This window comes from Brachyhypopomus gauderio, chromosome 12 (assembly GCF_052324685.1).
Source record: "Brachyhypopomus gauderio isolate BG-103 chromosome 12, BGAUD_0.2, whole genome shotgun sequence".
Lineage (NCBI taxonomy): Eukaryota > Metazoa > Chordata > Actinopteri > Gymnotiformes > Hypopomidae > Brachyhypopomus > Brachyhypopomus gauderio.
This window is the reverse complement of record NC_135222.1, coordinates 3,839,760-3,865,155: the sequence shown is the minus strand read 5'-3', so window position 1 is coordinate 3,865,155 and position 25,396 is coordinate 3,839,760. Positions and strand designations below refer to the sequence as shown.

The following is a 25,396-nucleotide window of genomic DNA, read 5'->3' as shown; positions in this document are numbered from 1 at the left end:
TATCAGGGCAGCCAGCTTTGTACGTGCACTGGTCATTAGGTAAGGACTCAACCATGTCCAGCACTGACGCTCGGGCCCCTCGAGCAAAACGCCAAATTCCAGCCCCTCCGAGCGGGAACACTGTGTTCAGAATATGAAATCAAAGGACCAGTGCGGTGGGTGGGGGAGGGGGGGGGGCGGCCTTGTCTTGCTTTCTATTGCCCTCCTATTGCTACATCGCATACAAGTGTGCAGTGTGGCGGTGTAAAGGGCTCAGAACCTCATCAGACAGAGTCTCCACCCCAACTGATTACAGCTTGGCCCGAGAGCCTGCTCAGCTGTGCCCATTTTACATAGACGAGCTGGAGGTCTGGCTTTTCTTTTTTGACACCCCCCTTCCCCCACATGCCCTCCACACACACCACCATCAGTCAGGGGGTCGTAGGAGGATCAACCCTCAGCCTCCACCCCTGCCCCACCCCCACCCCTTCCAAACCGAGACAGACCAGGATCAATCAAGGCTTCACCTGCTCGGGCTCCCCTGGCCGGGGACGGGAGGGAGTGCGTATTAATCACGGCTAACTCTTGCGGCTCAAGGGTTTTCATTTGCGCTCAGCGCAGGGCGCGGCACGCGTCCGGACCAGCCGGAGTGGATTGTGGCTTTGACATTGCGGGGTGATGCATGTTCCTGGGCTGAGAGGATGTGTCTCTGCTCCTTGTGCCCAACCCTTTACCCTCTCACACTCACATTGATTTCCCCTCCTTACCTCAGGTCACTGCCTGGAAATTGAATTGGAAATAGTAGGAAACAGGGCTCCATAATTTCTTGTTCTGGCGGCATAACCCCCCTCCCCTCCTCCCCCAGCCCCACCCCCAACGCCTGCCCGCTCCCCGCCCCTCATCTTCCTCTCCACTCACAGCATTTCAACAGACGGTAGAAGTAATAATGGGACCAGCAGTTACCGGCGGGGCACACTTAAACGACTGCGCCGACTTTGCCTGCTTTAATAGCGGCATCCTCTGATGCGAAAGGTTACGTTCACCCCTGCGTCTGCGGAGCATATCATTACCCCTCCGCGCAAACTCCCCCCCCCCCCCCCCCCCCCCGGGGACGCCGTCGCTTCCCAGGAGTAGGAGGAGAAGAAGAGAGATTCGGATGAAGGGTCTTCTGCTCGGTCTGCAGCGTGAGCGCGTCGAAGGGCGAACGTCTTTCGGAGGTCGATGGTCGGGGAGTTTCCGTCAACCGTTAAACGGTCCGGATGTGTCCGCTCATGTCTGCTCGTGCTTTTACACTAATGACGTCTGCCGTGCGAGTCGACGGCGCGCCTTGGCGGGCACCGCAACGCCTGAAAGAAAATTATGAGCAATGAACAAAAATGTTAGAACCCTTTCAAAAATTCTGTTTCTCATCATGTGGAAACATTTGTTTTAGAGGTTCATCAGCAATAAAATACACTGGCAATAACAGTAATGCATCTGTATTACCGACGGTGTGATATTATATTAATTTCATATTGCTTAGCATCAAAAACAGAACATTTCATCAACGTGAAAGCAATGTTGTGTATTGCAGTAAATGCACAAATAGGAATTCCTTCGCTCTTTTGAGATGTAGAAAATGTAACTAATGTTACAGAATGTGTCCGTTTATGGAGAGTTTCCTGACAATAAACCGAGAGCAGAAACAGCAGACAGGCGTGTGCGTGCACGTGTTTGATCATCCAGTACTGGGAGTGTGGATACCAGTACGGTGGAACTGGGAGACGAGTGGAAGCGAAGGCCGTGTGCGGCGGGGTCGGGGTGAGATCCAGCACCCGATAACGGGCCTCCACATTCTGCCCTTCACAGATGCCCCAATCTGCCCCACTGTCTTTTGCAAGGCTCGTAGACACCTTTGGGCTGCAGATGATTTGAAAGTAATTTTGGAACAAATGCACATGGGTGACTTTGAAGCGTGTCAAAAACAGGAAACGCTTCTAAGGTCGAAGATCCTTTGAGGATCCGAAGACCCAACAACACTTTGGAACATATTTTATAAATAGAACATGTTTTAATAATTCTCTTGAAAAGCAATTATTTATGTCTTCTATAATCTACATAATGAAAATAAAGGTGACTTAACTAAATCCTTCATGTCTACGTTTTATGGCCCTCTGTCACCCTCTCCCTCTCTCCATCACTCCCTCTCTCTCCCTCTCTTAATTTCTTTCTCTCTATTTCTCTCTCCCTCCCTCTCCCTCTCTCCATCACTCTCTCCCTCCCTCTTCCTTCCTTTGTTTAACTCTCCCTCTCTCCATCACTCTTTTCCTTCCTTTCTCTCTCTCTCTCTCTCTCTCTCTCTCTCTGTCTCTCAATCTCTCCTGTTCTCAAAGCTTTATGACTGCTGCTGCCTCAGCATGGGGCTCTCTGGGGAGCTTTAATTGACAAGTGTGTACAATAACTAATCAGCAGTGGAGTGACTGCCCTTTGAAATTATGAACTGACTAAACTAATTTCAGATAATCCCTCAAGTTACCTGGCAACACTGATACCGTCAGGTGATGTTTGAAAAGCAGAACGCCCCCTGTCCTGTTCGCTGTCAGTCACATCACTGCTGTGGGAAATGCCCTCTTCTTAATGAAGTGCTGATGGTGCGTAGCAATGATTAAAACTTTCCTCCATCCATTACTAAGAAAGCACACCCTTCCGCCCACCCCCACCTCCCACACACACACACACACACACACACACACACACACACACACACACACACACACACACACACACACACACACACACACACACACACACACACACAGTAATAGCTTATTGTTAAAGGTGCCGTTTAGGTGTGCAGCCTTTCTGCATAAATGTTTGTATTTCTGGAGAGACTTACCATTTAAAATCCTATTGTACTGATGATATATAACGTTTCCTTTAGTGGCTTTTAGGAATATAAAATAAGGTATGAGCAAGAGAGAGTGATATAGAGAGAGAGAGAGAGGTAGAGATAGAGAGAGAGGGAGAGAGAGAGCCTTTGTAAGAGAGCCTTTATTTCTCTTATATTTAGTTAGCTGTAAGAGGAAGAAAAAGGGACGGTCTTGTTGGATATTAGGACTTAAATTCCTGGGAACATTCAAGGACAACATCAATACGGAAGGGGCCCTAGAGACTCGTCTTTGGAAAAAAGAATATCAAATATCATGCCCTCCTTATGATGAAATAGTTCACTTTCCTTGAATTTCTCAACATTTCATCATTCACTTATCCAGGGTTATCCGTAATGACATGCAGACGATGTTCATTTCAGGTGAGATGAAACTCAGACAAGAGGTCTGAGGGCCATTAGGCCTTAGGGAGTTATTCTACAATCGACCGACTTAACAAGAAACATTTTTCCTCTGCTTCCAAAAGACCCAAAAGCTGAAGAAATGGTAGAACCCTTCATCAATAAATTGACAGCAGACACTATTATGATGGAACAAAGAAATAGTAGATGATAATAACTGACTAGCATTCCTACAGTAATCAGTATGCCCCTATGGGGATCACAGTATGATTCCTACAAGGCAAACAAATGTTTTCTTTACTGAAATTGTATAAAATTACGTATGTTTTTCAAGTTCACCACAAGTTGGTGTCTTTGCTTATGCAATTATGTCCACATACATACAAAACAAAACCCAAAGAGACTGTATGGGATTTGTGACAGGCGAAGGAAGCAGTTATGCTAGTCTCAGGAAAAATGGAGGATTTAATGAATAAAGTGCATCAACGCAAAACCCATGACATAATCCAAATGAAGGATACAATAACCAGCAGTTATCTCTAGAAGTAATGATATTAACATGTTAGTGCTATGCTATTATTCTAACTAATTCCTGTTTATTTAATAACACCTCAAACGCCTGTCGTATTTTCATAAATATAAAATATAAAGTCACTTCACTGGCATACTTTTTCTTGGTCACTATCGATGACTTCAGGTAGTGAAACAAATTAATTTAGTTTTAAATAGCAAGACAGATAATGCTAACTAGCTAATCTAACAGACAAAACAAGCACCATTTGATACAACTCATATAATACCTGTGATTTGACATTGGCTCACACTGTTAGGGACACTTTTACCTAATCACCTAATTAATGTGTCAAATTGTAAAAAAGACATGTACAATAAAGCAATAATTACTGGGCCAAAAATGCAGTGACTACAGGCCAGAGACAGTGATTAGTATTGACAGTGATTAGCATTGGTACATTTCAATGTATTTGGCTAAGCATGGCATTACCATACTACCCCCCCCATCTCCCACCCCCACCCCCACAAACACAGCAGTGGTGAAGATAAATGGGACAGATCATGATCAGTGCTAATGCCTACCCTTATTTTCACATTTGTACACAGGGGATCCACCCTAAACAGATAGGGCTTTCCGGATCTTTCCACTTTAAGTAACCACGTAAATTCTCGCATATGTAAGACGTGTGTGTCTGAATGTGTGGCTGAAAATACTTCTATGTACATTTTTGGTGCCATATGTTGAATGTGCTTATAAAGAACTGTATATGATTTTGATCCTTCTTGTCCGTATGAGTATTGAGGATGTTGGGTAACATCCAGCTGATTCTGACAGAACAGGCGTGTGAGGCTTCTCAGGCATGGCAACCAGCGTAACCGGGGACGGGATGTTTGGAAGCGCTTGCCTCTGTTATGACAACACAAATGTAATCAAACCATCACGGGTGGCAAAATGGCAAAGACGTAGAGTGGAATGACAGCCGATGACCAATCACGGCCATCACGGCTGATGGTTTGGTCCATATATAGATAGTCACGGTATTTCATTAGATATTGAGAAAAACATCCTGTAAATGAAAACAAATGGGCCTGTCAGAGCTCACAGATGAAGCCCCGGAACAGGCAAGGAATGAGTCTCTCTCTCTCTCTCTCTCTCTCTCTCTCTCTCTCTCTCTCTCTCTCTCTCTCTCTCTCCCCCTCCCTCTCTCCCTCTCTCTCTCTCTGCCCCCTCCCCCAATCCATTTTTAATAAGCGTTACAGGAAAGGCATGGCAGCAGGATTAGGAAGGAAGCTCTTCTCTCTCTAACAAAGCCCCCACTATGGAGGCAGCTAACGCTGCTTTCAGAGCAGCTGATCCCCCTGGAGCAGAGACCCCTACACATGGATCCCTACACATGGACCCCTACACATGGACCCCTACACAAGGACCCCTACACATGGGCCCCTACACAAGGACCCCTACACAAGGACCCCTACACATGGGCCCCTACACATGGGCCCCTACACAAGGACCCCTACACATGGGCCCCTACACATGGGCCCCTACACATGGACCCCTACACAAGGACCCCTACACATGGACCCCTACACAAGGACCCCTACACATGGGCCCCTACACATGGACCCCTACACATGGACCCCTACACAAGGTCTCCTACACATGGACCCCTACACATGGACCCCTACACATGGACCCCTACACATGGGCCCCTACACAAAGGACCCCTACACAAGGGACCCCTACGCAAGGACCCCTACACAAGGACCCCTACACAAGGACTCCTACACAAAACTGACTGCACATGTTTTGTGTCAAGCCACAGCCACATTCACTAGCTTGAAGTGTCTGCCTCCTGTTGTACGTATGTACTACGGACACCCTGATGTACTCCTAAAATATTCAGAATGTTGATCAAGAAAACACAGACTGACCAAAGCACGCTAAGCAGAGGTACCATCCGGAACAGTGAGAAATGTGAAGCTGCATTAAAAAGAAAAGAAGAACAGAAAGAAGACATCTGAAGGCAAAGTCTCACGAACAGTGGCGGACTTAGCAATTTGGGGGCTCAAGGCGAATTTAGCTAGGGGGCCCATCAACATTAATAGGCCTATGCGAGAAATAAGTTCAGGTTCACACTACACGATTTTAGGCTGGTTTTTCAGTCGCCGACTGTTTTTGTAGATCGCCGACAGAAACTGTGGTCGGAGGCAAATCGGGGATCACTCGGCGCTCGCTCAGTCGTGTAGTGTGAACTGCTGAAAGACGCTCGCCGAGCCATCGCCGACTCATCACAGACGACCGGCAGATATCTAGCATGTTTAATATGTAGCCCAGTCGGCGACTGTGAGTCAACAGCAGCGTCTAGCTTCATACAACTTTACTACAACACTGTGTTTAAGTTATTGTGACAGCACTGGAGAAATAGTGCGATTGACTATATCTATGTTCACTGCAACGGAGAGATGAAATAATTCTGGCAATTTGGGACTATGGAGTGGTTAAACGGTAAAAATAATAATAATAATAACGAAAATGTGGAGTACATGTACATTGTTTTTATCTTCTTCGTGGTGTTGCTGGTTCTCGCGAGTGTTTCGTTTTCGTGTTCTCGTGTTTTTGGACGGCAGCCAGATGAGTCGGCGATTCCCCAGTCGTTTAATTCGTGAGCCCGCGTCGCCGATCAGTCATGTAGTGTGAAAGCCACAACAACTGAAAGACTCGCGATTACAGCACAACCAGTCGTGTAGTGCGAACGGCACAAAAACCTGATGACTGAAAAGTCGTGTAGTGTGAACCTGGCTTTAGCTAGACAAGGGGGCCCTACAGTGGGAGGGGCCCAAGGCAATTGCCTAGCAACGCCTCTATGCAAAGACCGCCTCTGCTCACGAAGCAGGTGGAAATAACACTGTGGACGATGTCTTTCTCAGCGATGACATAGTTCATCCGTGGCAAAGTTCGCAGAGTTGGTTACTTTCTTGCCGAGTTGCCTGGGTTGGTTCTACATCATATCAACCATATAGAAAGTGGGGAAGGGGTTGGGGCTGTTTTTCTGAGATCCTGGCATCTTCCTGAACCTGCAGTCCTGCTGCAGGACCCTGCTGTCCCGCTGTGGGGGGTGATGGGGAGATGCACTAGCCCCAGTTCAGCCCTCCCCCCTCTCCGGCCCACTCTCTGGGCTCCCGAGCGCCGCGCGACGTCACCCGTCCAGAACTATTATGAAATCACAGCAATATCGGGCCTTTTTTTTTCAGACCCTCTGCGTTTATTTATGTATTTACGCCTTTGCCTTATGCAGCATTTTCCCACGCAAAAATGTTAACAGTGCAGTTTTGGGAGTCAAAATACAGCACGAAGCAAAGGGCGACGCGCGGGCAGATTACTGAATGAATATGGATTAAGGAATCCGCACGGCTACAGGTCTCTGCTATAATGTGCCCACTGAACGTGTGATGCCACCCTTGCCAACACTGCCAAGGCTGTGGCGCAGTGGTGCGTTAACCCATCTCTCTTTCTCTCTCTCTCTCTCTTTCTCTCCCTTTCTTTTGCCTCCGGCTCTCCTCAAGAAGGCTTGAGTGGGTGACATGTTGACTGCCCTTTGAACCGCTTTTATGTGTCCCTCTTAAGGCCTGCCAACAAACCAGCTCCTCTCCCACACGCTGCAAAGAAACAACTTCCCAACACAGAGCCCACAGCCGCGCACCTCCTCCCTGACAACTTTCTTACCGTAGGCCCGCGCCCCTTTCATCTCCTTCCTCCCGTTCCCTCACCTCGGAGGAAGGCAGAGGGCTCCCCGCGCCTGCGTGTCGCTTCCCCACAGATGCTTGGCTCCACCCACGGATGCTTGGCTCCACCCACTTTCTCATGGTCATTGTTTTGCAGGATAGTCCATTTGACAGGGCGTGGGGGGAGGTGTGGGTATTGTTATTAAGCTTTCTGTGAATAAAGGTGTTTAAAGAAGGAGATAGGGAATTGGGGGTGGGGGGGGGGGGGTAAGGCAGGAAGAGAGAGAGAGAGAGAGTGAGTCAGAGAGAGAGAAGAAGTAACAGAGTGAGTGAGATGGAATGTGTTTTGGATTTGCATGGTGCCCCAACCAACATGGAGTCATGAATCTGTGTCAGCGGATGACGAGGGAATAATTAAGTTAGGTAGCTCTATGGCTGGCAAATGGTATGGACCACAGAGCATCACAGAGCCAGAGAAAACCCTGCCACGCATGATAGAACAGAACCTATGGTCGTAACTGGAATGGGAAGAAAGAATCCATAACTGATACCATAGTGGCCGCCCAGTGGCATTATGAAAGCAGACAATATAAATAGCACTGCAATACTGTAAATGTTTATATAGAGCGTTCGTGTGAACGTTACATGCCAGCCCTGAGATTTATGGGCTACGCAGTAATACGTTGAAGCCGGTACCAGGCAGCAGGTAATATTTCACGTTTGTTATCACGTTGAGTGTAAATTTGTGGTGAAATATACGGCGGAGATAAAACGTTTTAGTCTGTTTCTTGCTCCGTTCAGTTCCCCCCGCATTTCCTTCAGGAGCCGTTGTGAGGTTCGCCGCGCTATTGCGGGACACTGAGACGCCGGTGTCTCACCTCTGCTTCTGGCCATGTGAGCATGCGTCAGCCCCAGGGCACCAAAGAACGACTGACCAGTGGGCAAACTGGAAAAATCGTCTGCTCTGGAACGCCGCTTTGAGAGCAGAGAGAATATGGTGACGTTTCCCCCCCCGTCGGGTTGAATGGTGTGGGACGTGTGCCAGTCGCTTGCCGAGAGAGGTCTTTGTCTGATGTGGGCTCTGTGTCTAAACCTCAGCGTAAGCTGATGCAACAGTTACTACAGCCTCTGTGTTCACACACAGAGCAGTGAGGTTTGGATGAAATGTTTGGCAGACTTGTGTCTGTGTGTGTGTGTGTGTGTGAGTGAGAGAGAGAGAGAGAGAGAGAGAGTAAGAGAGAGTGTGGGTGTGAGTGTGAGAGAGAGAGAGAGAGTGAGAGAGAGAGTGTGGGTGTGAGTGTGTGCGTATGTGTGTCTAACACACCACTTGGACTGTGATACGTCCCAGTAGACTCCTTGGTGATGGATGTGTTGCAGTATTCATATCAAGGCCCTGCTGGATGGTGACTGACTGTGAAAAGTACATCTCAGTAGAACGATGATGAAACTGGGCTGTTCGGCGGAGCAATGATTTGGCCCCGTTTGTCCTTAAAAGTAGCTCATATTGATTGGGGGCAAAGCCGTGATTTGGCAGTGCAAATATACAGATCCATTAAGACAAGTGGTTTGAGCCAGCTCTGCTAGACTCTCACATACATTTATTTATTCATTTATTAATTTAGGCTCATGGGGCTGTGTGGAAGGGACTGAGGCGTTGTCCTGATCACATTTTGACACCCTTTGCCTTGATAGAATGTGCCAGATGTAGATGAACTTGTTTTTTTTCAAAACCTTGATTAGATACACTCTTAGTCTCTCATAGGTGACGACGCAGTGACATTAATGTGTGGTCATCAGGTAGAGAGAGATAGAGAGAGACAGAGATGGAGAGAGAGTATGTGTGTGTGAGAGAGATAGCAAAAGAAATTGAGACAGAGAAAAGTTATTTCAAACAGTCAATTATACAATGACATTAAACGAAAAGCATTAAGCCCACACATAAAAACAGAGAGACAAATAGGCCTACAATGAGGTCGAAGAATTGGTGTACTTCATTAATTCTTGTACCACTACAAGATCTGTTCTTGTAATAAATTGGATTAAGATCTACTAGCTTTGCTCTAGGTTAATTAGTATCACCCCCTAATGTCTGTTTGTTTATATGCGGTTACGTGATGGAGGTCTACGTGCTGTGTTATTTTAATTGGTGCAGAGGGTCACACATTCGTGGCAACACACGGCAGCAAACTCTTGGTCACACTTCCTCCTCCGTAGCGGTGCTATTTTGTCCATTATGCAGCCGAATGCTCCCAAATATTTGTAGTGTTACCCCCCCTTCATCAAGATGCTAACGTTGTTTGCTACTTTCTCCGTATTTCCGTGGAATTTACACTCGGACCGTGACAGCTGATGAATAATAGCTCTCCCACCGCCCTCCTTACCTAGACTCGCAAACAGTGAGTGACAGCTCGCTGTGAGCGGTCGTCATAGTAACGGCATCTCGCATGCAGGAGCGCCTTTCTTGGAGCGGCTCGCCGCGGACGGCGCTAATGGCTCGCGCTCTTTCTGCCTCACGCGGCTCTTCACATGGGACGGTCGCGCTCTCCCGCCACACAGGCGCCTCCACGCTGCCCCGCACACCTTATGAGAAATTTCGAAATGTCCCGTGATATGGCACGAGGTTCTAAGAATATCCCCGGGGGTTTTTAGATGGACAAAAATGGCTTCATATATTCTGAAATACAGCCAAACGCTTTTCAGTGGCAGTCTAATGTCTTTCACTTGTGTGTGTGTGTGTGTGTGTGTGTGTGTGTGTGTGTGCGCGCGCGCGCGCGTGTGTGTGTTTTAATGATTAAATCCCCAAAGATTGTCTCCAACAGCCTTCGGTAGTCAGGTCCTAGCATGTACTCAGTCTGCTCATGATAAACACATGACCAGACCAGCCTCTGGAAACCTGTTGGCTTTTACCTGCAGATTGTGTCCAACTCTCCAGTCACCTGGTGCATTATTTACTGTGTCACAGCTCTCCGCTGCACCTTTCCGCAGATCCCACAGCAGATGCTGAAATGACTGATGCAATAGGGATCGCCATTTTTGAAAGTAAACAAATAAGAATGGAGGTCACTCATGTGTCAGAGGACCCTAAATTCCCCGAGACACGCGACCTCGGCTCGTCGTTCCGCGACTCAGTCCGCAATGTATTAAACGAAACTCGCAACGGCAGGTGAGAGTGATGAGGCTTGATGGGTGTAATTCCGGGATGCCGCACCTTAGCTGGTGGGGCTGTGCCCAGAATCAAGGACACTGGCGGGGGAAACTATGCAAATACGCACAGCTCCAACCAATTAGAAGCGAGATAGAAGTGGAGAGCACTTTTGTGGCACTGTGCTGCAGGAACAAAGTGCAGTACATCCAACAGGGAGAACGAGAATCTGATTATTTATGATGTTACACAAGTTGCATTAAAATGTGTTGTGTAAAAATGGCCGTAACAGAAAATGATCCATCACCCGATGCTTCCTTACTTCTATATATTCCATTACACAGATTTGCAGCACACGCTGTTCAGTTTCTAAATGCAACATTTACTCTAGCACCAAATTGGACTCCCCAAATGTGCTGGTTTATTCATCAGAGAGAATTCGAGGCACGTGTGGATGTGGGCACACGCACGTGTGCACATGCATGCATCCGTGTGCATATGCGCTGACGTGTCAGGGGGGCTGTGTGACTCTGAAGGTCCCGTGGTGATGGTTTGTTGCAGGAGATCCCTAACTGGATCCCAGGCTTTTACCTTGTTTCCTGCTTTAAGCTCTGTGGAGGTCTGGCATGCTCTCACATGAACGCCACTCTCTTCGGGCTGGGTGGGATTTCCGAGCGGGCCGTGTTTCAGACGAGGAGGACAGCCATGGACGTCGTTTTAAAGGCAGAGGACGCATGAGTGTCGTTGTAATCCCTGAGAGCAACGGCGTGAGATTCATATAGGCCAGCAGCGTGCTTTAATCCAGGCATGACTACAGCTGGACGTCGAAGACTGAGTGTGAAGCAGAACACAGGGTGGGGTGGTCCTTGGGTGGAGAAGAGGAATGGCAGGGCTGAGCATCTGGGTTCGGACCCGGAACAACAGCCAGCCCTCGAGATTGGCACATCCCCTCCGGGTGCGGAGCAGGACCGTCTTAGCCTTTTATTTTCCGGTCCAGAGCCCTGTTTTCTTTCAGATAAGTGCTCCCCGATCCACCGTGACAGATGTCACGATGCATCGCCTCTGTTTTGATACGCACCCTCTGATCCTGCCACAAACGATAAACACATGGCAGCCAGAGCCAGGCCGGCCCAGACGCAGCTCCCGCAGTCCGGGTTCTTCTGGAGGCCCGTGACAGGCCCTGCAGCCACGGAGGTGGCCTGCTTTCACCAGCACGACCGCCCGTAGCAGGAATATCGATACAGTGGGCGCGTAGGACCCCAGGGCATTCTGGGAAAGCTGGTTCAACACTCAGGCATTAGCTCAGCTCTCGTACTGTTGGTAGTTATTTTCATCCGATTTCATATTTATTTTAGACCTCCCACAGGCTTCCTCGTACAGATTTGCTAACTTGATTTGTCTGTATGACCTATAGAAGTAAGTATTCATAGTACCGCTGATAAAAGAAATCCCTAGTGGAAACCTCACCAGCAAAAACTGCGTAATTTCATCTCTGTTATTCTTTGGCGTGAACGGAAAATACACCGAACATACTATATCAGCACAATCTGAACACAGTTTTAGGGCAAAGTGACTGGGAAGTAAATAGGCTACACAGTGAAATCCAAGGTCAGTAGCAGCTGAGCGGCGGTGTGTCTGCTGCCCCCTGCTGAAGGGCAGAGAACGCAGCACGTGCTCACGGCGGTCTGCCCCTGCCCGCTGCCCTGGCGCACGCAGTGCAGTAGCGCGCTCCCGCCATGCCAGCCCTGCCCGCCGTCATCGGGATGGGGGTGGGGGGATTGAACCCAATTATCGACCAAATTAAAACGAACGGACTTGGCTTGGGCAAGGACGACCGCTGCGGCTCTGCTCGGTGAGCTAAACGGGCCAGGCCGAAGAGATGCCTGATTTCAGCCGGTGGCTGTGGTCCAGAATGCCATGCGGCGTCGGGCCGGTCTCCTAACGATGCTGCAGGAGACGGGAGGCGGGGGTCTCACACTGTGTTTGTTCTTTGTTTCAGAAGACAGGAAGCTGTTTGTGGGGATGCTGAACAAACAACAGACGGAGGAGGACGTCTATCGCCTGTTTGAGCCCTACGGAGTCATCGAGGAGTGCACCGTGCTAAGAGGTCCTGATGGAAACAGCAAAGGTAGGATCATTTTTTTTGCCAGTACGTAATGACAGTTGAAGCGAGGCCTGCCAGCCACAGTTATTTGGCTTTAAAAAAATGTCTTGTTACACAAACAATCTCCACAAGGGACATGTAGTAGCTGTAAGAGACGCATAAGTGCATATCAGACAGTTATTATTTTATTTATTTATTTCTGCAGACTCCATTTATTGCCCACTGAGGCTTTAGGGACACTGTTAGACACTCATATAGCCTGACATTTAGCAAAGCACTGTGGGAGTTGTAGTTTTCCCCATGCCAGTGCTTATGAAAATTGCTGCAAGATTATTTCCCCAGCTAAGGGAGTAGCTCTTTTGGACGAGAGGAATAAATAATTCCCAATTTCTCCAAAGATTATGAAGAAGGCTGGCACTGAAGAAATAAGCAAGTCAACCGTTCCTGCGCATCTCTATGATGCAACCTCTTACCCACATTAAACACGCCTCAGTGTGTTATTAAGGGACTTGCTAACAAATGAGCTATCACTTATCAGTCAAAATAATAAGAGGTTTTCCATGTGTTTAGTATTCATAGACCTAGCCGCTAACTAGCATGTGGCGCTAACTAGCATGCTTTCCCCAAGGAGTGGAGGACAGAGTACAGGGCCTGGAGCTCTACAATACATCACTGTGCTCCTTTGCCTCATCGTAATGTTTACTTTGTGTGTGTTTGTGTGTGTACGTGTACGTTTAGGCTGTGCCTTTGTTAAGTTCTCCACACATGCTGAGGCTCAGTCTGCAATCAGTGCTCTGCATGGCAGCCAGACTATGCCGGTGAGTATGCCCTCTTTCCGTCCGCCCCATTCTGACTCTCTGCTCTGGAGTCCATGGTCTGGAGTTGTCTATACATTTCTTACAATACACAAAGTCCTGATGTAACACTGCCCCTAAAAATATTGGTGTGCATTTTGTCATTCATAAATAAGAAATTAACTTGAAATGTATCATGGGAGAAATCGATTATCCAGTGGTGACAACAACCCATACTACAGTAAACAAATCCCCCATTGAAAAGTAATTAAAAGTAATTCTGATATACAAGTGAAACTCTAGAAAGATCATGTAGGAAACACTTTTAAATGAAGGCCATCTTGTGATGACCTCACTCACACACACAGCACTTATACACTGGCTTCCTTTGCTGTGTGTGTCGTGACGTCACAGTAATCCCGCGATGAAGGGCGATGGTGTTGTGATCCTCTTAGCTGCACAGTTGGCCGCTAGCCACTTTGTGGAACAGGTGCATGGTCCACACGTCGGTGTGTGCCCATCAGTCGCAGGGCTGGACGCTGAGTTGCGAAAAACCTGCTGTTCAGGCCCGGCCTGGCTGAATCACAGAGCAGTGCAGTTTCACACACTTTGTTCAGCATTCTGAGGCAGACCTGGAAACTCTCGCTTTTAAAAACGCCCTCCTGCTGGTGACAGAACCTGCTACTCTCAATGTGCGCGGCGTTCCACTGTGTGTGTGGCTTTAGAGGGAGAGAGAGAGAGAACAAAAGACAAACGCTACGGACACGGCTGTCAAGCTCATTCAAATACAAAAAGAACTACAGAAAAAAGAAATGAAGTGAGTGAAATGGAGGGAGAGAGAGAAACACTGAGGGGTGTGCCATTATCTTTTGGTGTGACACCGAGGCCACTATAAGTGCAGTTCATGGGCACAGAACAGTGCAGCACACTGAGTCGTGGTGTGTATGTGTATAGATATACCTACCCCCTATCTCTCACACTCCTTTCTGTCTCTCTCTCTCACACACACACACACACACACACACACACCCTCCCCGCACAGCTTGCTTCTCTCCATCCTCCCGGGATATTAGGCAATAGACTTGTTTACCTCACCTTTCACCAAATCGGCTGGTGAATTATTCATCGCCGTATAAGCAGGGGGCAAAGAAAGAGTGATGCTGAGAGGGGGAGAGAGAGGGAGGGAGAGGGAGAGAGAGAGAAAGAGAGAGAGAGAGAGAGAAAGACAGAGCCTTTGTAAGGACATCTGTATTGAACATGCGTGTAGCATTGTTGAGTGAATTCATCATATAATCCCTTATCAGGATCTTCTCCCAGGTTCTGGGTGCTGTGGAGAGAGATGCTTGACCCGCTCTTGTGCACGCCAGACCCGGCCCGGTGCGGGGGAGCTGTTTACCCCAAGCACTTGCCCTAGAGGCAGTCCAGGGGAAAACATCAGCCTTCACACAGCAGCACAGCCCAACATCTAAACTCCACCCCCGACCCGAGCCCCTTGCGACTGCACCAAGCTTCCAGTCACTTGGAGGCCCTAGTCCAGAATCATTAGGAGCTGCAATGTGAACAGAAAGAGAATTATTTTTTTTTTATGTGAACACGAAGAGTCTGAATGTCTAAAGCCGGTGAGCTGGACAGCCTTGACATTGAAGCGCTCGGCCTGCAAAGGCTGTAGCTCACGGAGGCAGAATCCTCTCACGCGGAGGTCACGTCCCTCTGGTATAACGCCACACAGCCCCTCTCTCTGTGCATTATATTTATGGAAACGCACACACACACACACGCACACGCACACACACACACACACACACACACACACACACACACACACACACACACACACACACACACTGCTCACCTGTCTGGCCACACACAGTGATCTGATTTTCCAGCTCACGAAGCTCAGCTGAATGCATTTGGGTGTTTCATGACTTGATGTGACTGTAACTCAATGCACGTGAGTGTGTGCGCGTGTAGGTGTGTGTTTGAGTGCATGTGTGTGCGTGTGTCAGTGACAGGTCAGGTCAGATGACTGGTCTTAACAAGATCTCTATTCCAGACACGCCCCCCCCCCCCCCCCCTTCCCCACGTGCCCCCTCTCCCCCCCTTCCCCACGTGCCCCCTCTCCCCCCATCTCTCCTTTGCTCTTCTGTCACACTTTGGACGTGGCGCAATTAAAAATTTACACCCCTATGCTGTAAAGCAAATTGCTATGCTTCTAGAAGGGCCTTGTACAACGGACGTCCTGGGACAGCATTACACTCTGAGAAGGTTGAGGTCATGCAACTCTGACCTCTCATTTCCAACCAAGAATATGCTTTAGGGATTGGCCCTATCTTAACAAACACAGGCAGCCAATCCCAGCTGCAAAAGCTATCTGATATTACAATCTGCTGTGTGTGGTAGAAGGCACGCCCCCAACAAAGATGCATTAACAGTGTGCAGGGAAGTATTTCTTTCACTGAAACTGCATACTCATTTAAAGTTTTAATGGAATATCTGGACCACACTAATAATGGGTATTGATGGGTTGATTTTTGTTGTTTATTTATTTATTTACTTTACCTAGAAAATTGTCCCTAAATAATGCAGCAAAAATGTTGTGTGATGATTAAGAAAAAAACAATGAATAAGCACTGTACTACATATAAAAAACATTTATTATTTATTATCATTTATTATTATATATTATGTCCTTTACTATGTAATTCTAATTCAATTTTTTTCATTATTAATTTGCTTCTTTATTATGTAAGGACGTTTTCCCATTCTGTTCAGACATGAACACCCAGAATCCATTTATTCAATAACATTCATGTAATTGTCGACAAAAATGCAAAAAAAAAAATGACTGTGATGCTGGGGAATCCTAGTAATAACATAATGTAATAGACATAAAATTATCCTTTTTAATGTGACCGTTTGTCAGTCATTCTCATGTTTAGCTGTCACATAAAACTCGTAAACCCCCCTGTCAGTGATATAAAGGTGAAAGCTTCCACTCCACAGCCGTATGGATCGCGTCACAAGTGACAAGCACACGGTTGTGGTACTCGAGAGACGACCCAGCCTCGGTTTTATGGGACGACAGCAGTTATGTAAGAGGACAGCAAGTGTATATATAGCATGGTTAGCTTCTTTATGTCTGTCATTCGCGCGGACACCTCTTGGGCTTGAGGAGGACCACGGTGCCCTTGTCCAAGGGCGTCGCGTTAAGTCGTACTCCTCTGTTTGAGACCGGGACCCATCTCTTCTCCTCTTTCCCCTCTATAGAACAACGGCACGTTTTTATTCTCACTCTTTCTCCCATGAATCTGCTTCTCCGAGCCCACAGCTAGTGGGAATTCTCCCAGTCGCTTGGCGGCTTAAAATTTAATGACAGCTTTACTTCATAGTTCACTTACCTCTCTCTCTCCCTCTCTCTCTCCCTCTCTCTCTCTCTCTCTCTCTCTTTCTCAGCATGAGCAGTCCTGATATTAATGTTATCCTTGCTGAGTGACAGTAAGCGTACAGGGGGGGGGGGGAAATGCCTAATGCTATCAGCGGATTTTCGCATTTCGAGGCAAACTCCGTTGTGCCAAAACATGACATTATATCTAACCTTCACATCTCTGGAAGGTTACCAAGTACCTGTTTCTGAGCCTGATTAGCATTTTAAACAATGTAGTACGCTACAGTGACAAGAACATATTTAGGAAACCTCTCAGACTGAACTCCCAGTGTGTATCTGATCTCTCATGTTTTCAGTCCTTCGGTCATATGAACACAGAGAAGGTAATTCCACATTCGTTATTATACATAATATAATGCCATGGTTCCTGCGTACGGCCAAAGTAATGTACTGCGTTTAAAACTGTAGCACAGCTCGCAGGCAATTTAATACCTGATGATTATGTTCAGTAGCTGAACAACCTTCGAGTTCGACACTGAGGATAGAAAGGTTTAATAATGGAATGGAAAGTCATGGAAAGTAAATATTACTACTCAATTTCTCATTACTTGAACAGTCAGGCCTGGACTGTTTCAGAATGCCTCATTGGTTGAATATGAGGATCATTTTGGTATTCCAGTCCTGCTCTCTGACTGGCTCCCCTGGAGTTACACCCAGCAATCATTTTAACAGATTTGGTGATAAAAATTGGAGCAACACAAGATAAGGCCTTGTAGTGCTGTGAGGCCTTGTGCTGGTGTAAAGAGCAGAGAAGATTAAAGAAACTCTGGAGAAAATAAGAAGTTGTGGAGTTGAGAATGGACAAGTGTGGGTCCTGACCCTCATGAGCACAGAAGTCTGATGCAGTAGCCAGTTTCTAGATGAACTAACTTAACTATCCTTCCTTACCCTGGAGAAGAGTAAAGAAGAGTAAAGAAGTGTAAAGATGAGCTGTGCAGAGCAGAAAGCGCCTTTCTCTCTCCCTCCGATGTTTTTCCAAGCATTCCAGCCGAAGCGGTCACAGCTAGCTCAACGTACAGAAGGTAAGGCGCGGAGTCCGGAGAGGAAGTCCCTGAAGCTGTAGACGAGACGTGATCGGTATGTTCTCCGCCTCTGCTGGACGAGACGTGATGAGTATGTTCTCCGCCCCTGCTGGGGCATCTCTGTGGGAGGAGTCAGAGGAGCCTTGTGCTGGCCTTGGGCACAAACCATGTGCACCACAGCCATGTAGCACACTCTCCCACCAACACCTCCCCCCCAGGACAGCCCCAGGTTGCCTTTGCCCCCATCCTCCCCCCTTCCTCCCAGTGGCTATTGACAGGCTCAGATCCATCTCAGCAGGTGTCTCATCTTGGCTGATGTCTTCCTGCCCTGCCAGATTACTGCCAACCTCCAGCCTTTCAGTGGGGTCTCAAAAAAGCAAAAATTGTGACAAAAAGATCATACCACGCATGTTCATCCGACATGTTAAAACATTTTGGTTGAAATAGACAAAGCTGTATCTTTTAAAGTCAGGATTTGTTTATAGCAATATAAACAGGAAGGATGTCCAGGGTTTAACACTCCCAGTTCTGTGATGGTGTAGAATTAGGAGGCGACTGCACACTCTGAGATGGTTTATGAGGAGCTAATCCTAGATCTAGGATACTAGGACTGTCCGTGGTCACCTTACCAATATAAATCTCATGAGATAATATACTATACCAAACAAACAGGATACAAGAAAAGGAAAAGATTGACCCACAAACAATGACTGAAAACAAGATGTGTATGTACTCAAACTAACAAAATCCAGTAAACTAGGAGAACTTGAAACTAATAACCAAGGGAGATTAACGAAAAGGCGTGGCGAACTGAAGAAATAAGAAAAGCACATGGGATACAAAACAAAGACATGACAGGTGGGAACAAATACTAAATAAATAATGTACACACACACACACATACACATTCTTATTCCCAACTCACCTGTGTTCCTCTTCATGTTTCTTCTTGACCTCCATACTTCTTTGCTGGTGTCCTTCCTCCACAAAGCAGACGCCACCCTGAACTCCAGCCCACATCCTTTTCCCCTTCTGCAATTTTGCACCGACTCCTCGGGACCATGATTGATTAGCTGTGACCTGCTCTCGACGAAAGGTCGAGTCAAATCCGTGGGAGGCGCACAATTACTGTACGAGATGCTCACGCAAACAGGCCGGGCATCACGGCTGAGAATGAAAGTGACGGGCTTAGCAGACATCTGTCCAAGGTCAGACATGCCCGGCGCTGCACATGTCAGTCTCAAGCTGGAACTGCACACGTTCGCTAATCCGCTTGACTTTTCAAAAACAGTGTTGAGCTCTATCAGGTAAGGACTTAAGAAGCTATGGAGGGGTCAGGATGAGCAACAGTGTGTATCGGTGTATCAGTCTAATACCCTAAAGGTTACATTGTTGCATGTTTGTGGTCGAATGTGTTTTGCCTGTAAGATTCGACTTAAAAAAAAAAAGACAACCAAATATATAGAAAGTTTTTTGTACGTACAAAATCATCACGTTTCATCTTCAGCTCTTTTTCACCACCGTGTAATTTTTCTTTACTTGTATTTGTAGCTGGGAAGTTTACTACTGAACCATTTTTGTCTGTATGATTAATATGACCAATGAGAAATCTGCACAAAAAAAACTGGACATGTCAGTTGCCCAAACTGCCCTGTTTATTATTAAACACTATTATTAAAGGTAAACTCGGACACATGACTTATAAAGCATGAGTTAAATGTAACGTGACTTATAGAACGGGTTAAATGTAATGTGACTTATAAAGCAGGGGTTAAATGTAATGCAACTTATAAAGCAGGCGTTAAATGTAACATGACTTATAAAGCTGGGCTTAAATGTAACGTGATTTATAAAGCAGGGCTTAAATGTAACGTGACTTATAAAGCAGGCCTTAAATGTAACGTGGCCCCTCTCTCTTCTTCTGCCCTTCCTCCAGGGTGCCTCGTCCAGCCTGGTGGTCAAATTTGCTGACACGGACAAGGAGCGCACCATCCGGCGCATGCAGCAGATGGTGGGTCAGTTCGGCATCTTTAACCCGGCAATCGCTCTGCCCTTCAGTGCCTACAGCAGCTACGCGCACGCGGTGAGTCCCTCCGAGCAGACTGTGGCCTTCGCCTCATCCCCACCCACGCTCCCGCGGTCCTCCTTCAGGTCCGACTCAGGTTCTGCCCACGCGCTCCCTTTCCGCGCCTCCTCCACTCACGACCGGCCCGGAATGACGCAGAGGATTCCGTCAGAGAGGCGTCCGAGTATTTTTAGCCCCTCACGCTAAGATCCTTTGGATGAAAGGAAGAGAAAGGGGAATTAGGAGATTGAGGTGCTCTGTGTCGTGCCTGTCAGAGTTTCAGTCGCCTAGTATGTGTGTTCTATACTTGGAATAGGCTTGTAAACCTTCATTTGTGTATTTATTGGCAGATAATTAGGACTAACTTGGGAATCCGACATGGTTTATTGTGACCGTATACGTCACACTCATTTTCACGTCATAGACATATAGAAGGCCATGTGAAAATTACAATTGGACAGGCCTACAATAATTACCAGGCCTGTTTCCTCTAGTGGAGAAAAAAAAAAGATAATAACCCTACCCTCATTACAATTCATGAAATGCTCGGTTGTTCATGGGAAACGTGGGGGAATGCAAGAGTGCGGGACTGGCAGGCAGTCGTGACTCCTACAGGTAGGCGCTGACTTTATCTGGCGTGTCAGAGCTGCGTGCAGTGTGCAACTCTCCGGTTCTGACACTGTCGACATGCCTCAGTGTTCCAGACAGACCGCCTGCCCACATGCTCGGCACACGCCGCTATATGAGATTACACATGGCCCATGCCAAAGTTTGACAGAGAAATGTGAATACTTGCTTACTTCTTTGTAGAGAGTATGACACAAAACAAACAAACATGTAAAGAAATAAACAAGCAAACAAATTTTTTAAACATTCATTTGCCGTAGAATGGATACGGCTGGGTGTTCAGCGTTACGAGGCGGAGTCGCGGCTAATGCAGTAAACTGCTCATAACGTGTTGTTCGGGTCTTTTTTCGGTTAGCTCCACGGTTCTTCGTGCTTCCTAGCTACGGTCTGAGGCAACGTCAGCCTTCTGTCCACCCGGTGTCACTTAGTGGAGCTTCGTCTCCGTCTCATCTTAGTGCCGTACATCTATCTGCTTCAGTGGCAGGAGAGCGACACGTTAGGACGCAGATATGTCCAGCAACTTGGCTCTCCGAAACGTCCATCGAGGACAAGCAAATTAGGAGGCTCCTTCACAAACACAGATGTGCAGAGGATTAGTGGGGTGAGTTGACAGCAAGCAAATTGCATTTTTAGTCAAAGCTGGTGGTGGAGGTGGGGGAGGGGCCTGGAATAGTAAAAAAAAAAAAAAAACCCACGAATTAGAGGGGCGGCGGGCAGCGGCGCTGACATCACGGCGCCGGAAGGCTGAGGTGCGTCTTCCACCTTTACCTGACCGTTGGCCTGTGACACAAGAGCACAAAGACACGGAAAGACGTGTCAGATGTCAACTAGGGTTTTCCCGTCTTCTGAGGGCGGCGCGGCGTACCAGATGAAAGAGGCGATGCGTTCGTTTGCTTTTAGGTGACCTGGTGAATGTGTTTTAAAAGCTTTTATTCTCTTGTCTCCCGCATTTGATCTTCTGCCTTTCCTACCAGCACCCATCTGCACACTTTCCTTTTTCTGGGAGCTGAATGAAAGCATGGATGTCGGGAGATGCCCCTTTTACTTGATGGCATTTGTAAGAGACGAGTGCATTAGACTCGTATGACACTCTGAGACCTTCACAAAGGAGGGGGATCTTCATTTTTGGCATTAGGGGAGGGGGATTGGTGCCTGCACTCCTATTGCACAACATCGCCCCCTGTTGGGCAGAACATCTTCAGCCATAAAGCGGGAGATTACCAAGATCACTCTTGTTTTATTTTTGGAGGTAAAATGAACTGTAAGACACTGTGACATTAACTGCACAGTGCTTTGTCTGAAGCTTATGACCCATCTGTACGTTTGGGTTCTCGGCACACGTCTCAATACCAAACACCCACTGTACACTGTGCTGAGGTTTTACTTCACTTTACTAACAAACCAAATCTGGACCCAGAGCCAAGTGGAGCTGTAGAGCTCGGGCTCCGCACCCAGAGAGTGTAAGCAGAACCAGAATAATCAGCCAGCCCAGGGAACTTAACAGTCAAGGTCTTCACACCCATCCTACTCCAATCCTTCCTCTCTCACTCTCCTTACCAGAGCTCCTCGTAAACGGGTCTTCGCCCAGCGCCACGGTTCTTCGCAACTCCTGGGCCGGCCCGGGCTCCGAGGGCACACGTGAGCTTCCGGCAGAAATGTGGGAGTCATGGCGGGCGGCTGGCTGGATAATTGCTGTGTGATAAAGAGGTGATTGCCTGCTGGCACCAGGGGAAGCTAATACCAACAGGCGGCAATAAAAGTGAAGTAAAAAAATAAATAAACGAACAGATGCCTGATGCTATAGAATGTCACTTCTGGTGCTTCTTCTGTTTGCGGAGGACGGAACGGATACGACCCCGATGGTGAAGGTGCAGTGGAAGGCCGGTTTTGGCTCCAGTTTTTGCCCAGAGAAGAGTTGCTGTATGTCTGAGAGGAGCGGAAACGTAAAAGAAATGTTGTAGAAATGTATGAAGAGGATTTGGGGAAGAGCGAATAGCTCGGAGGATCTTTAATAGTCTTGAAGACAGCGGCGGCGGCGCCAGTCCACGGGCTTTTGTCTCCACCCCCTCTCCCTTCCGTTCTTCTCCTCTCTCATGAACGAATCGATGTTACCCACTTCCCCCCGACATAATTACATGCTTGAGCCTCCAATTTGCTGTGTTTTAATTCCTGAAGAACCGAACGGAACGCCGCGTTGTTATCTGGAGCAATCTGGCGGCTGCCGTGAAAAGGGACATTAGCCAAGCTGTGCGTGGTGAGAAATTCGAATGTGGAAGGCCTAGCCGCCGCGCGCCTTGCCCAGGGCCTGCCCCCGCGCGCTTTTAAAGGGCATTAGCGCGACTGGCATCCGGCTAGCGGCAGTCAGCTTAGCTCTGTGAGCTCCATTCAGCCCTGTGGCTCAGGCAATGAGATGGGCACAATAGGTCCTGATTGCGGCGACACCAAGATCGCAAGGGCAGACAGACTAACAGAGAGAGCGAGAGAGAGAGAGAGAGAGAGAGAGGAGACCATTCTAACCATGGCCTAAACTTGTTAAATGCATCTTGCCCCTACACTACACAAACCTGTCATGGCCCCCAGATGCCCTCTACACATTATGCATATTTTGTCTTGTGTCGTTAAGCTTTTGTTTAGCTCCCTCTTGTTCGTTTCTCCTCTCTTCACCTAAAAGCTCAATTCATCTTGCTCGCCGCAGAATGGATGATCCTCATTGGTCACATTGATAGAATTATGCAAATGACAGGAGGAGTTAATAGATAGTGCGGTTGAGGCAGGCAGAGCTTATGGGTGGCAGGACAGCCGCTTTCAGCCTACCTGACAGGGGCATTGAGGGAAAATAATTGGCTTTTTCCCATCCAGGGACTCCATGCAAATACAGTACAGAGCACAGCACCATGCACCTCCTAATATTGTCACCAGCACGATGCCGGAGAGGAGAAGCTTTGGGATTATCGCCGGCCAACGTGGCAGGATGGGTATTTTCGTCATTTGTTTCACAATAGGGGACTAAACTAATAATAGGCCTTAATAGGAGTCTTCCATTTGACCACCTACACTGTTATATTCCTACACAGACGGAGCTCGTTGTCAGGCGTTTCTTTTTTCCCCCCGTTTTCTCTATAGATGTGGTAATTGTTGCAGTGCCATACATTCTCCTTGAAACTTTGGGCCACGACCCGACTCCTTTTGCGATCAGTTTCTCAGCAGTGGTGATGAGGTAATTAAGGCAATTTGATACATATCAAAAGGGCTTCTGAGTTTCTGACAAGAGCTGCCACGTGGTGAAAGAGGAATGACAAGAGGAAGATTCCATCACCCCTGTGAAGAAATCAATTCTCTGAAGTCTGAAATAGAGGGATGACTACAATCCAGCTCTTTGGCTGTGAACTCACAGGTCCCTTAAGGACTACAAGAATATGCATGTCAATTCCTGCATTGGAAAAAGTCAGACCGACAGCCGCTGAAACGTTTCCAGAGGCTTGTGACAGCTCCCTGACTGGGAAGATGGACGTTTTCACTAAACATAGGTTGACACATTTTTCTCTCTTTTTCCACTCCACTTTCTCCTACCCATCAATCGCTACCATCCATCACCCCACCATAGTGCCTGCTCCTTTTTAGTAAAAGTCTCTCTCTCTCTCTCTCTCTCTCTCTCCTAACGTAGCTGATGCAGCAGCAGGCGGCCCTAATGGCGGCCAGTCATGGCGGCTACCTGACACCCAGCGTGGCCTTCCCCGCCACGCAAATCCACCAGATGGGGGCGCTCAACATCAACAGCCTCCAGCCCGCCCCCATGACCCCGGTGTCGGGTGAGTTTCATCAGACTCTCGGTGAGCAGCCATGCTTCGTTTCCTCTCTTTTGGGGTCTGGGGTGAGGAGGATGCTTTTACATGTACCAACTGGCTTCCGGAGGCTTCAGCTCAGCTCCAGCTCTGGGGATCCCTCCGACATTCTCCACTCACACACGGCGCAACTCGACGCTGTAATTACCCAACCCTGAACTAGCCGAATTGGGTGGCTTTTAGCACAGGGAGCGTGAAACCACTCACATTCCCCCAGCGCTGGAGCTGAATAAAGCCGGAAGCCAAGGAACAGGAGGCCTGCCGTATCTGCGCTACGGTCAGGGGGCTGCTTAGCATGCACTTTGTTCTACTTGGTTATATATTTTCGAAAATACGGGTGATAAATGCAGGAACAGATCGACCTTTTGACCCTAGGAGTGAAGGCCTGGAAGGTCGGCCTGCAACCGTGTGCATCACACAACCCCTGTGATGTGATGCAAAAGAGAGAGAAGTGACGGAGAATTTGATGATGATGATGATGATGCAACTTTGCTTTTTTGGCCCTTACGTAAATATAGCACCTGTTACCCGGTCAGCTCTTCAGCACTAGGAGTTCTCCGACGTCATCAAAATAGCCAGTAACGTCGAGTTAAATAAATACACTACAAAGTCATTTTTGCTACAAAGTAAATGACGGATCACAAAACATTTCGACGCTGTGCCATGTTGGTTAAATAAGGTCATGTGCTCGGGCATTTAAAGAGCCGCGTCTCCCCCTCGTCCGTGTGGAGTTTGATGTTACATCAAATTAACATTCAGAAAGGGGTGAGCGGCCCAATTAAATGTGACATGCATGGTTGTTAGTCACCTTTCCCGCTCGAAGGCCGAGTGCGTTCATGTGTGTCGTTACATGTAGGTGTTCTCATTCTGTT

General features: G+C 47.7%; 1 protein-coding gene across 5 annotated transcripts in view; it reads left to right on the top strand.

Annotated features, from left to right (window-relative positions):
- The window catches only part of celf5a (cugbp, Elav-like family member 5a), a 136,938-nt gene that overhangs the window by 99,543 nt on the left and 11,999 nt on the right, over window positions 1-25,396 (top strand). For 2 of the 5 annotated variants that reach the window (XM_077024449.1, XM_077024453.1), the window contains 4 exons: window positions 12,625-12,753; window positions 13,468-13,547; window positions 19,927-20,073; window positions 24,347-24,512. In XM_077024449.1, coding sequence (XP_076880564.1) covers window positions 12,625-12,753; window positions 13,468-13,547; window positions 19,927-20,073; window positions 24,347-24,512 — 522 coding nt within the window. The remainder of the gene's footprint in view (window positions 1-12,624; window positions 12,754-13,467; window positions 13,548-19,926; window positions 20,074-24,346; window positions 24,513-25,396) is intronic. The other 3 variants (XM_077024452.1, XM_077024450.1, XM_077024451.1) reach the window with 3 other exon arrangements.